Raw genomic sequence first — 14094 nt, 5'->3', positions numbered from 1 at the left:
TACAAAGGAAAAAGTGACCCTTCGTAGATCTGACTCTCTTACTAAACGATAAAGAGAATTCCAAGTTTCTCCTGTGGATTCAGACATGCATGCCCCAAAGTATGTGAACCTGTTTGATGTTTCTTACCCATTTGTGCATGCGTGTGCACACAAATACACACTTTTCCTATTTCCAGTTTGCCTCTTAATCCACAGAAAGGACAAAACCAGGTTTCATACAATGCAGCAGCTGTGGGAAATTATGAAGTCTCCCAACTTCCATATCATTTTGCCTTATCTTTCTTTCATTAAGTCTCCACTTCATTGAGTTTATACCACTTTTATCTCATCTTTCAGGCCTAAATCATTATTAATCTACCATTCCACAACTGGTGGCCTCAACCCGTGCAAGTGGTCTGAAATGGGTAAGTGCCTTCAAGGATGGGACTACAAAACTACCCATGAGCGCCTCAAGGAGAAAAATAGAGTGTATCAAGAAGTTTAGGGGCTGGAGGGATGGCTTAGCAGTTAAACATTTGCCTGCAAAGCCAAAGGACCCAGATTCAATTCCCCAGGACCCACGTTAGCCTGATGCACAAGTGGGCACACGCATCTGGAGTTCATTTGCAGTGGCTGGAGGCCCTGGTGTACCCATTCTGTCTCTCTCTCTCTCTCTCTCTCTCTCTCTCTCTCCTTCTCTTTCTCCCTCTTTCTGTCTTTCAAGTAAATAAATAAATAAAATATTTTTTTTTAAAAGTAGTTTAGGACACAGTGGGGGAGGAAAACCGAATAATAGTAAAGAGATGAAATAGCTCCAAGTTGTGACTACTGGAAGAGAAACTAGACTAGAAGTGGCTATAACTGAAGAAAGTGGTCAGCCTGGAACACCTCATGCTTGTACGGAATAAAGGCTGCATAGGCTACAGAGTTTTTAAAACCAATAATAAAAATCACTCCAATGTTGGCAATTATCCACAACCAGAGGTGGCAAACTTCTTTCCCTGCTCCCAACCACACGCTTTTCCTTCTTGGCGTATTGCTGACAGTGTCAGTGATCAATAGCACTATTTAGAAACGTCAGCCAACAGCATACCCTTGCCACGGGCGCTGCACACTAGGCTCTGCATCTTGCCTCTCAAAAGGTGTGCAGCAAGTGAGACCTGGAAGGTGTCTTGTTGAAAATGAATCTCACATCTTTAAGAATATAGCCAACTAAACTTGTGCTTCTTTGCCAGCTTAGAAGTTGGTTTTCTTCCAAAAATATGAAATTTTAGATCATCTACCTCTTGATTAGGTACTGACTGGGTAAAGCTAGAAAAAAAAATAAAAAAGACAATGTTAGGCTGGGCATGGTGGTGCACACACCTTTAATCCCAGCACTCGGGAGGCAGAGGTAGGACTGCCATGAATTCAAGGCCACTCTGAGACTATATAGTGAATTCCAGGTCAGCCTGGTCTAAAGTGAAACCCTACCTTGAAAAAACAAAAAAAAAAAAAAGTAGGGGAGATGGTTCAGCAGTTAAGGTGCTTGCCTGCAAAGCCTAAGGACCCATACTAGACTCTCCAGATCCCACATTAGCCAGACGCACAAAGCACAAAGGCAAAGCACAAGGTTGCACATGCCCAGTAGGTGGTGAAAACATCTGGAGTTTGATTTCAGTGACCGAGGCCCTGGTGTGCCAATTTTCCCTCTCCCTCTCTCTAAAATAATTATTAAAAAAACAAAACAAATCTTGGGCTGAAGAGATGGTTTAGTGGTTAAGGAATTTGCTTGTGAAGCCTAAGACCCCAGGTTCAATTCCCCAGGACCCACGTAAGCCAGATGCATAAGGTAGCACATGTGTCTGGAGTTTGTTTAGTGGCTGAAGGCCCTGGTGCACCCATTCTCTATCTGCCTCTTTTTTTCTCTCTCTCTCTCTTTTTTTTAATTTTTTTTTTATTTATTTCTTTGAGAGCGACAGACACAGAGAGAAAGACAAATAGAGGGAGAGAGAGAGAATGGGCGCGCCAGGGCTTCCAGCCTCTGCAAACGAACTCCAGATGCGTGCACCCCCTTGTGCATCTGGCTAACGTGGGACCTGGGGAACCGAGCCTCGAACCGGGGTCCTTAGGCTTCACAGGCAAGCGCTTAACCGCTAAGCCATCTCTCCAGCCCTTTTTTGTATATTTTTTAAAATTTTTTATTTATTTATTTGAGAGCGACAGACACAGAGAGAAAGACAGATAGAGGGAGAGAGAGAGAATGGGCGCGCCAGGGCTTCCAACCTCTGCAAATGAACTCCAGATGCATGTGCCCCCTTGTGCATCTGGCTAACGTGGGACCTGGGGAACCGAGCCTTGAACTGGGGTCCTTAGGCTTCACAGGCAAGCACTTAACCGCTAAGCCATCTCTCCAGCCCATCTCTCTCTCTCTTTAATAAATAAAATAGAGAAAAAATTAAAAATGTTCTTCATTTATTCCAAGCACTTTGTTGCTAGCCTACTTGCAGAGTTATTACTTCATTAAAGGAAACCACCTCCTATTATCAACGTTCTTGGGAGCCAGTTGCTTACATCATGTGGCATAATTCTCAGACCATTTTGAAATATATCTCTTTTGCATCTGTAACAGAATTAAGATATTACCCATGCAAATGAGTGTTCAGAGAAGCAAATGAGAAGTCTTGAGTTCTTTAAGATGAAACATTTGAAAGGCTAAACAGTCTTCATTTTTCACCCCCAATTCCCTAGTATATGGTCTATGGAATTATAGACTGCCATAGTTAAAACTGATCTTAAAAATAATCTAGGGGAAGCTGGGCATGGTGACGCATGCCTTTAATCCCAGCACTCAGGAGGCATAGGTAGGAGGATTGCCGTGAGTTCAAGGCCACCCTGAGACTCCATAGTGAATTCCAGGTCAGACTGGGCCAGAGTGAGACCCTACCCCGAAAAACCAAAAAAAAAAAAAAAAAAAAAAAAGAAAGAAAGAAAGAAAATCTAGGGTGTACAACTTCATTTTACCTATGAAGCTCAGAGAAAGTGAAAGATCTTGTATAATTAATAAAAGATAACAGCTCATCTCTGAAATAGAAATCAAACCAGGTCTTTTGGCTCTCTCCCATGTGAACAATTCAGTAATGAGCCAAAGTTCACTGGTTTAAAAAAAAATACAAATTAAAATTTTAATTAAGTTAGTATCATGGAAAGTACTGAAAAAATTACATGTGAGGATAAGAATTTTAAACTAACTTAATCTAAGCAATAATATAAAATGAAAATATAATTGTAAAACTTATATGCTAGTAAACACTGAGTCAAATATATCCCAAAAAGTAGAAATACTCAAGATATAAAAGGGTGAAATGTAAACCAAGGCAAAAAAAAAAAAAATCCGTCTTCGTACTCTTTTATGTGACTCTTTAGGAAAGTTTAAGCTCCACCAGGAATAAGTTGCGAGGGAATGGAAGGTCATGGTCCAATCCAGGGAGCAGGGTGCATGGCTCCACGTCGGGCTTCCAGAGTCCGCAGGAGAGCCTTGGAATTAGGTGATGTGTGAACTCTTCCAGAGGGGCTCACTAGACTGCTCCAAGAGCTTGCCAGGCAGTAAATGTGTAAGAAAAGCAAACCATACCGAGATCCTTCACGTTGCTTCTTTTTAAAAGTATTTTTATTTATTTACTAATTTATTTGAGAGAGAGAGAGAAAGAGGCAAATAGAAAGTGAGTATGGGCTCACCAGGGCCTCCTGCCACTACAAATGAACTCCGGACACATGCACCACCTTGTGCATCTGGCTTTAACGTAGGTGCTAGGGAATCGAGCCTGGGCCACCAGGTTCAAACAAGCACCTTTAACTGTTGAGCCATCTCTCCGGCTTGCCATGGTTTGGGTTTGCCGGTGAGCACTTGCCCAGCATGAAAAATCTTGATGCTCTCAAAGAGGGATTCTTCACTCTACACAACAAAGTCCTTATTTCTTTGCAAATGCCTTCAGCTTACGATGGGTTTTTATGTGCCTCAAGTCTCAGCACTTACTCTTTTTGTTTCTAGGATTGCAAGTATTGGCATCCTTCAAAAAAATTCCATTTGAGAAAGCTTTCAGAAGGCCCAATGCTAACTTCACAACCAATAGTTTGAGTGCCCAGTACTGGAATGCAGTCACCCACCGGGCTCCAGCCATCGTTTATGATTGCTACCTGGTACTTACTGGAAGGAAGCCCAGGTGAGAAGCTGAGCCAACAGCTGTAATAGTGTGTAACTATGTCCATGCATGGACCCCAAAGTGTTTAGTCCTTTCATCAGCTGAGAGTTAAAGGAGATGTCTCTGTGTCTCTGCCTGTCTCTCTCCTCCCAGCCCCCAACAGATTGAGGGATAGAGTCACGGTGGAGAAAACAAGAACACCATTGCCACCTTCAGAGGCCACCCAAATAATGAAGGGACTTGACTTGAAGGAATTTGCTTGTTAAATTCAACATGCAGTCCTCCACCTGAAAAGATGAGCGACTGGGACTCCATTAGTAGGGATTTTCCAAGTAGCTAGATGATCTCAAAGCAGACAGCAATGATCCTAGCCTCGCTTGCTGAGCACCCAGTGTGCCAAATGTTTGTGTGAGCATCATTAAATGTAGATGGGCCACAAAGGCAGAATTATCAATTCCTTAAAACAGTCAGGGGTGGGGAGAAGGTTTCAGTGGCTAAAGGAGCTTGCTTGGAAAGCCTGCCAGCCCAGGTTCAGTTCTCAGGTCCCCATATAAGGATGGAGCATACATCTGATATTTGTTTACAACAGCAAGAGGACCTGGTATGACCATATTCTCTCCCACCCCTCTCTCTCAAATAAATGAACAAATTTACTTAATTAAGGGTTGATGAAAAGTTAGGAAGGCCTGGATAAGGAGTAAAATTTGATGAGCAAAGAGAAACAAAACAGGAGGAAGAGATGATTTTTTAAAAAATCTACTTGTGCCATGTTTGTGAGAAATGAAAACTGCATTGGGCTATGAATTTTGTTTTGATATTAATTTTCATGACAATCTGTATGGCAATAATTTTTAAAGCTCTGGTGCCTGTGTGTCATTAGAGGATCTCTCCAGGTATTGTGTATCGTTTGAGGATCTCTCCAGGTGCATGTCTCATTGGAGGATCTCTCCAGGTGTTTGCGTGTCACTGGAGGATCTCTCCAGGTGTTGTATGTCACTGGAGGATCTCTCCAGGTGTTGTATGTCATTGGAGGATCTCTCCGGGTGTTGTATGTCACTGGAGGATCTCTCTGGGTGTTTGTGTGTCAATGAGGATCTCTCCAGGTGTTGTATGTCGTTGGAGGATCTCTCCAGGTGTTGTATGTCATTGGAGGATCTCTCTGGGTGTTTGTATGTCACTGAGGATATCTCCAGATGTTTGCATGTCATTGGAGGATCTCTCCAGGTGTTTGTGTGTCATTGAAGATCTCTCTGGGTGCTTGTGTGTCATGGAGGATCTCTCCAGGTGTTTCTGAGGCTGGGTGGTCACTGATACTCAGAAGTTCATGGACCGTATTTGGAAGCATGCACACAAATGCCTTATAAGGAGAGTATGAAAATTAGTAGACATGATATTTCATGGAAACATCAGCACTATGCTTAACAGAGTGGATTGTAAACAGCAGTCTCCTCAAATCTGTTGGTTCACTAGGTGCTAATACAGTGGACATTTTTGCTAAAAGCTATATACCACGATACCAAGTCCTGGCCACTTACTTTTAAATCCACGAACACAAGATAAACAGAAACGAGCTTCCTTATTGACCACTACAGATTTGGAAAAATATCAACAGTTTTCTTGTGCTTAACTAACTGGAGCAGGTTTAAGATGCTTGCTGCTCTTGAGAAAGAAATGGCCAAAAGGGGGAAGGGTTCTGGGTGTCATACAAAATGTCTGGCCGAAGCTCTTACAGAGTCATCCCCTCTCCTTCACTTAGTAGAGTTATTTGGAAGGGAAAGGACTGGCAAGATGGCTTAGTGGGCGAGAAGTGTTTTTACAGTCACCTGAGTTCAGATCCTCAGAACCCATGTCAAACCAGGACTTGGTAGTTCAGCATCTATAACCAAGCCCTCCTATGGTGAGGAAAGGGGCGTGGGGCAAGAATCCCCAGGAGCTCGCAAGCCAGCCAGACTGGCATACGTGGTGGTGAACAACGAAGGACAAAGAGACCCTGCCCCAAACAAAGTGGAAGACAAGGGCCAACAGCCGCCGTTGTCCTCCGACACACGCGCACTGCAGCGGGCGCACACCTGCGCCCCACACGCACGCCGCGGGCGCACACCTGCACTTCACACGCGCGCCGCCGCGGGCGCACACCTGCACTTCACACGCGCACTGCAGCGGGCGCACACCTGCACTCATGTATGTGACAACAAATAAGAGCTAAGCTTAAAATGAGAAGAACAGCAATAAAAATCCCAATGAGGAACTGGGGAAATAATTTATATATATATATTTAGGACAGGCCGGCCTGGAATTTATTTTGCAGCCCAGGCCCTCCATCTCAGCCTCTCGGCCTCCTCGGTGCGGGGGGTATGAAGTAGCATGTCTGGCTCACAGTTCCCTGAGAAGGGTGCCTCCACGTGCTCCTGCCCCTTCTCTTTGCAGGATGATGAAGCTCATGACCCGACTGCTGAAGACCATCTCCATGCTGGAGTATTTCACCAACCGGAGCTGGGAGTGGACTTCGGCCAACTCGGAGATGCTGCGGTCGGAGATGAGCCCCGAGGACCAGCGGGTAACTGTCCTCACCACACAGGCAGCCAGAAATCGCACGGCCCGGGGTTTAGGGCTATTTGACCAGAACAGCTGACGGAGGAATGGACTGTATTAGCAGATACTGTCTTCCCTTAAGAAAGTCATTGGCGGGCTAGGCAGATGGCCCCTCAGTTAAAAGAACTTGCTTGGGGCAGGAGAGAGGGCTTAGCAGTTAAGGTGTTTGCCTACGAAGCCTAATAATGCATGTTTGGATCCCCAGGCCCCGTGCAGAGAGACACAGGCAAACATCACACACGCGCACAAGGGGGCACACACATCTGGAGTCCGTTTGCAGAGGCTGAAGGCCCTGTCGTGCCCATTCTCTCTCTCTCAAATAATTTTTTTTCTTCTTTTCAAGGTAGGGTCTAACCCTAGCCTAGGCCAACGTGGAGTTCACTATGTAGTCTCAGGGTGGCCTTGAATTCATGGCAACCCTCCTACATCTACCTCCTGAGTGCTGGGAACAAGGGCGTGTGCCACCACGCTTGGCCCTCTGATATTTTTTAAAAGCACTTGCTTGCAAAGCGTGCTGGCCTGTATTTAATTTCCTAGTACACCCATAAAGCCAGATGCACAAAGTGGCCCATGCATCTGGAGTTTGTATGCAGTGGCTAGAGGCCTGGCACACCCATTTTCTTTCTCTCTCAAATCCAAATAAATAAAAATGCATTTAAAAAAGAAAGGCAATTGTATCAAATGGTACAAATAAATCAGGAAATATTATAATAAATAAATGACCTTAGCGTTGAAGATAATGACTGAAGTAATGATTCCACATGCATTTAGCAAGTGTTCAGTGAACACATAATGCTGTACCAGCTATTTTTCTAGAAACTTCATTTATTTGCATTAAGGTGTTTGGGCCATTAAGATTAAAACCCTCCCACATCACTGATGGAAGTAATAAGTTATATGTAATGACACACCTATCCTTCATCGGAAAATTCTAGTCAGTGTAGGTGTTTCATGGGCGAAGTGACTGTGGACAAGGTGCCCCGTGAAGAGGACTAAAGGTTCCTTAGACAACTCTCCACTAAGACTGACAAATGTTTGGAACCTCCTGATGCTAGTACAGGTTTGTTTTCCAGGCCATTCTGTCCACATACACCACATAAAACTCATAAACCCACCCATTACTTTTGAATGCAGGCTTTTGTATCATTGGAACAGGGTCATACCCAAATTCTCCAAGTACCTAATACTTTAAATATTCACCACGATTTTCCTGATACCTTACTGTGCAACTGATTTTATTGCACTAAGTTCTTTGTATCCAATCAAAACTATTTTCTCGTAGCTGGGCATGGTGGCGCATGCCCTTAATTCCAGCACTTGGGAGGCAGAGGTAGGATCTCTGTGAGTTCGAGGCCACCCTGAGACTACATAGTGAATTCCAGGTCAGTTTGAGCTAGAGTGAGACTCTACCTCAAAAAAAAAAAAAAAAAAACTAAAAAGCTGGGCGTGGTGGCACACGCCTTTAATCCCAGCACTTGGGAGGCAGAGTTAGGAGGACCATCGTGAGTTCAAGGCCACTCTGAGACTACATAGTGAGTTCCAGGTCAGCCTGAGCTAGAGTGAGACCTCAAAAAACAAACAAACAAAAAAAAACCAAAACAAATAAGCAAACAAACAAAAAACACCATTTTCTCTATTTTAGTTGAAGCCTATTTCTCTGTACCAATTAAGCTCTTTTATAGACTTTGAAAGGTGTCTGTATGGCTGAAGGATGACCTTTCATATTTCCATTTCAGACTCATAAAGCTGGATCCCATTACCATATACATGACAGCATTTGGTTCCATTAGAATACCAATTCCAGTTCTTTGGTAGTAAGCCACGTAAATGCAGAATGCATCCTCAATCATGCAATTTCATTTTTTCCCCTCATTGCCATGTTCGAGTCAATGCTTCAGAAAAACACTTTCCTCAACTCAGTCTCTCTCCCTCCTACCCCTGCCCTCTGCCCCAGCCACGGGGTCATTAACTTCCTTCACCAGTGTCTCCCGCTTAAAAATAAGTCCTGCTGAGCTGCTGTTTACTTTTGTTTCCCAGATATCTTGCTTTTATGTGCATAATGAAGTGGTAGGGTTCTGGAAAATGATAATGTGGGAAGAAAGGCAGGCCAAGGGAGCCACACTTTAAAATTTAAGTGGAATGAAAGAATTACAGCTAATGTTTAGGTTACTAACGTATTATTTCATCATTAGTTAAAATAATTACTTTCTTGAAAAAGCACACCAAGCCACCTCAAGTTTTCACCAGACTAAGAAATATCCTTTTAATTTCCCTCACAAGACTTTCCAAATGCCAAATGTTTGGGCTTGGTTCATGTCCAAATATTCCTATGCAAATTATAATCTATGTGATCGTATCTCTTCTTTGGAGGGGCCCAACCAAGATCCCTCAAACTATCTGCCCCACAGGGTAATGCTGGCAGCCCACAGTGTCCCTTGCCTTCCAGGTATTCAACTTTGATGTGCGTCAGCTGAATTGGCTTGAATACATTGAAAACTATGTCATGGGAGTTAAGAAATACCTGTTGAAAGAGGATATGGCTGAAATCCCCAAGGCAAGGCAACACTTAAGAAGGTAATGTAATTGTTCAGGAAATATTGATGAAATCTGACTTGTCACCATGGAGACTCCCCGCATTCTGTGCTAGGCTCTGTGATCCGTAGGACACTTTTCTTCTGAGGGAGGCGTTCTAGTCATGATCTCATTTCATCACAGCAAGTATTTAGGCTCAAGGCGGTGGTGGAAATGCATGTTAAGAGACCAGATTTGACCTGGTTCCGAGCCTTCCACTGCACGTTACCCTCATGTGATACACGTACCAAGTACCGAAGGCAGACTGTGACACATGACATGGGACTGTCACTTAGCTACTCAGTCTTACAAGTCCCCAGGAGTGTCACTTCGTCAGTATTTATGGAGAAAAGCGCCCAGGTAAAGAAAGGTCTGTAGCTGATGCGAGAGAAGCAGGCAGCTGGCGGGCAGGACACGGGCGAGGTGCGCTTGGTGGAAAACTTTCCTCGGTGAACACGAGGCAGTGAGGGTGTTTGATACGGTGGCGAGAGCAAGATGAATGTCAAAAGAGACCACAGTGAGGTTGGAAAGATAGCTTAGTGGTTAAGCGCTTGCCTGTGAAGGCTGAGGACCTCAGTTCGAGGCTCGATTCCCCAGGGCCCACATAAGCCAGATGCACAAGGTGGCACATGCATCTGGAGTTCGTTTGCAGTGGCTGGAGGCCCTGGTGCACCCATTCTCTCTCTCTCTCTCTCTCTCTCTGCCTGTTTCTCTGTCATTCTCAAATAAATAAATAAAAATAAACAAAAATAATTTTTTTAAAAGACCACAGTGGCCATGCTTACAAAATAGCTTTCAAGAGAAAAAAGTCTGTGAAAATGACTTGCTATGGAAATAGGAAGGCAATCTGATTGTTAGGTAATAGTGCTGTGGGCGTTAAAGACGTGAAACCAGCAGTCCACAGAATCACCAGTACAAACTCAGTGCTGGCTGAGCCTGCCGGGAGCGAGTTCACGCCTCTGGGGCGGTGGGTGCGTCTAACCGTGGCTGTCTTCCTGTCCCCAGGCTCCGGAACATCCACTACCTCTTTAATACCGCACTCTTTCTCATCATCTGGCGCCTCCTCATGGCAAGATCCCAGGTGGCTCGGAACGTCTGGCTCTACATCGTAAGCTTTGGTTTTAAGCTGCTCTCCTACTTTAGAGCATCCAGCACACTCAAGGCTTAAGAACGTTCAACAAGCACCTTTCGTCTAGAGCCTCTAAGTGGGTACACTGGTTCTCAGGAGTGGGACACAAAACAAGGACCACACCCAGGCCACCAAATGTCAGACATGCTGTTTTCACTCACCCCTACTTCTGAACTTTTTTTTTTTTTTTTGAGGCAGGGTCTCACTCTAGCTCAGGCTGACCTGGAATTCACTATGTAGTCTTAAGGTGGCCTTGAACTCACAGCGATCCTCCTACCTCTGCCTCCCGAGTGCTGGGATTAAAGGCGTGCGCTACCATGTCCGGCTCTACTTCCAAACTTCTTGTGAGAAGGAACATCAAAGCCTATAGTCCCAGTTTTGGATTGTGACAACTATTGTTCTATGCCCGTGAAAGCGCCTTGTTTCTATGCTTAGTTCTGCCTTCCCTGCCCTCCTGAGGGTTAATGTGGCCTCGCATGGCAGAAGCCCAAATGAGTGGAGAAAGGCATGACCTGGGATCCGTGCTGGGCGCCCAGGAGGGTTAGTCAGCACCCCCACATGCTCCTGCCTGGCCATGTTGTACCCTGGAGCCCTGGTCCTGGGGTGAGGGAATGAGAAAAGTAGACCCCACACTGGCCATTTTCTAACACCACTCAGTCCTAAAACACCACACCAGGTGGTCTTTGTCTGAGAAGTCTGCATGACACTTTTGTGTTACATGAAAGCGACCAACTACATGACAAAATGTGACATTGAGATATAGGGTTGGTTCCTGGAATGTACTTTTCAATTACTGTTATTACTTCCACTGACAAAATATCCAGCTTAGCTTCGGGTTAAATAAGATTGAATTACCAACTCCCCTCCTTCCCACTGTCGTCTTTAACTGCAGACGGCTGCACATCTGCCCACAAACCCTCTTCCCAGGAGAACGAAAATAACCTTCCAAGAACTCTTTTAACTAGAGAAAACCAAGGGGACACCGTTGATATGGTTATAATGTTCCACCTGTGTTATCAGATGCATGGCACAAAGAGTCACCTTGCATAACACGAGAGGAAGTTCGTAGTATGTAAGGATTTCACATCAGAAACAATTATCACTCACCTGAGACCTAATATATATATACATATATATATATATATATATATATATATATATATATATATATATACATATACATATATATATATATAGCAATGAGAAAAAAATTCTACACGGGAGAGGAGGGATAAAGCACCAAGGAAAGGTACCCACGTTTAAAAGAATGCCTGGGTAAGAGGATACAAAGGGGGGGGAGGGGTGAATATGACCAAAGGATCTTTTACTGTGTATGAAAATATAAAGATTAAACTCGTTATTTTGTACAATTGATACATGCTAATAAAAGATTTACAAAAACAAAGCCTTGGCAATCTGTGTATCTGCAGCCGTGATGCCTGGTGGAGCACTGGGTATTAAAGGACTGTCTAAGGCCACTTGCAGCAGGAAAAAAGGAAGGCAGGTGAGCACACAACTCAGAACACTTGGTAATTCATTATTAACCTATCATCACTTCCACTGTATAGCTCATTTAAATAATTTCGTATATGAGGCAAATGGATACTTTCAAATGGTGTTCTCATGTAAACTTAATTTAGTAAAATTCAACTAGGTCTGCTTCTAGTTTCTCACACCAGTAACTCATGCACAAGAGCTGCAGGCAGTGAGAAAAGCTGGCGTCCTCACACACTCCCGGGCCGGCGTGGCTTGCTGAAAACCTCTCTGGAAGTGAGGAACATCTAACGGCTGCTGAATATGAGTGGCAGTGCCAGGGGCAGTGGCTCGACAGGACCAACCCCATTCTCAGCGGTGAGGCCAGGCCCAGGGGGCTGGCTTGGTGAGAAGCATGCACCAGGCAAGCCTGAGAACCTGCGCTTGGAACCACAGCCACAAGCTAGCGTGCTGCCCGAAGCCAAGCACGCCTCCGCACCCGGGAGCCCGCAGAACTGGCCAGCTCGCGGACCTCGAGCAAGGTGGGACGGCACTTCGAAATTGTCCTCTAGCCTCCACGTGCACACCATGGCTCGTGTGTACTTGCACTCACACACACAGGCATACCAGAAACTAGAAACACCGCACACCCAGCCATTTCAGGTGTTATCTGTTTCATAAAAAATACTGAGTCCTGGAGTAGACTGTGGGAGATGTGAGGTAGGATGACATGGCCCCTTCTAGAAAAAGCACTTCAGTAAAAGGGTAGGGATGGGCTGGGGAAATGGCTTAGGGGCTAAGGGGTTTGCCTCTGAAGCCTAAGGACCCTGGTAAGCCAGAAGCACAAGGGGTGCATGTATCTGGAGTTCATTTGCAATGGCTGGAGGCGCTGATGTACCCCTTCTTTCTATCTGCCTCTTTCTCTCTCTCTCAAACAAATATTTTTTTTTAAAGGGTAGGGTACTGTCTCAATAGCAGAGCAAAAGAAATTAAAGATAAGTATAGTTGCCAAAATGGTTATGTAAGTGCCTGGAAAAACAACACAGGTCTTAGAAGCAGTTTTTCACCAATACGAGGGGCTGGCGTTCTGTGGAATCACCAAGCTTTCATGACCATGCCTTTCCCCAAGCACACACGCAGTTCTGACGTTATACACAAACGTGGTTATGAGGTCTGGCAAGCTATTTTTGATAAACCTTCAGTTACTACTTGGAGTCACCAAAACCCTGCCATGTTTCCACAGCTGTGACCTTGTTTGTGCATTCAAAGACCTGCTCTGGTCACTGCTCCATTTTGGTTACTCTTCAACCTTTAATATAAAAAGCATAAGGTAAATTCAATCCCAGAGAAGCTGATCTCCACGTTGGGGGGAGAAGCGCCCAAGTGACCAAGATCCAGAGACATCAAACTGAGTCTCCTCACTGGCATGTCACTAAGGTGATTTCTGAGCTAGAAAAGACACTCACAAAGGCCAGAATCCTTGGTGAATCTAACACGCACTTATACCTCCCCTCCAAAGGCCAGAGTTTTAATCACTGACAAAACCCTACCTCAGCTTTGAAAGTGGAAATTGGACAGCAAACACTTAACAGCTAAATTTAAGGAATATATCAGACTTCTCTCAATCAACTTCTAACATGGTATTATAAAACATGCCAAAACTTTAAAATCTTTTCTGAAGATAGCTATTTTAACCTAAATTGGTGGTTTGCTCCCATTAAAAACCTCCCTAAAGTTTGATAGGTTTTTCTGATGAGCAGATTCAGAAGACCAACACTCAGTCCAAAGTAGCTTGAATCCTAATTCTGTCCAATTCAAACCCACTATGTTGCCAACAACATAAGAGAATTTATTTTTTTTAAAAAGGGCTGGAGGGATGGCTTAGCGGTTAAGGGATTTACCTGCAAAGCCAAAGGACCCAAGTTTGATTCCCCAGGACCCATGTAAGCCAGATGCACAAGGTGGCGCCTGTGTTTGGAGTTCATTTGCAGTGGCTGGAGGCCCTGGTGTGCCCATTCTCTCTCAAATAAATTTATATATACACACACATACATAATTTAAAAAAAAACTGCCAACCAGGCATGGTGGCTCATGCCTTCAATCCCAGCACTCAGGAGATAGAGGTAGGAGGATCGCCATGAGTTCAAGGTCACCCTGAGACTACATAGT

General features: G+C 44.5%; 1 protein-coding gene across 2 annotated transcripts in view; it reads left to right on the top strand.

The window, feature by feature from the left end:
- The window catches only part of Far2 (fatty acyl-CoA reductase 2), a 174760-nt gene extending 163192 nt beyond the window's left edge, over nucleotides 1-11568 (top strand). For both annotated transcript variants that reach the window (XM_045139496.1, XM_045139495.1), the window contains exons 8-12: nucleotides 337-404; nucleotides 4010-4181; nucleotides 6588-6717; nucleotides 9199-9326; nucleotides 10329-11568. In XM_045139496.1, coding sequence (XP_044995431.1) covers nucleotides 337-404; nucleotides 4010-4181; nucleotides 6588-6717; nucleotides 9199-9326; nucleotides 10329-10491 — 661 coding nt within the window. In that variant the 3' untranslated portion in view covers nucleotides 10492-11568. The remainder of the gene's footprint in view (nucleotides 1-336; nucleotides 405-4009; nucleotides 4182-6587; nucleotides 6718-9198; nucleotides 9327-10328) is intronic.
- Nucleotides 11569-14094: the final 2526 nt, after the last annotated feature.

This window comes from Jaculus jaculus, chromosome 22 (assembly GCF_020740685.1).
Source record: "Jaculus jaculus isolate mJacJac1 chromosome 22, mJacJac1.mat.Y.cur, whole genome shotgun sequence".
NCBI lineage: Eukaryota > Metazoa > Chordata > Mammalia > Rodentia > Dipodidae > Jaculus > Jaculus jaculus.
The sequence above is the reverse complement of the archived record's forward strand: the minus strand, read 5'-3'. Positions and strand labels throughout refer to the sequence as shown.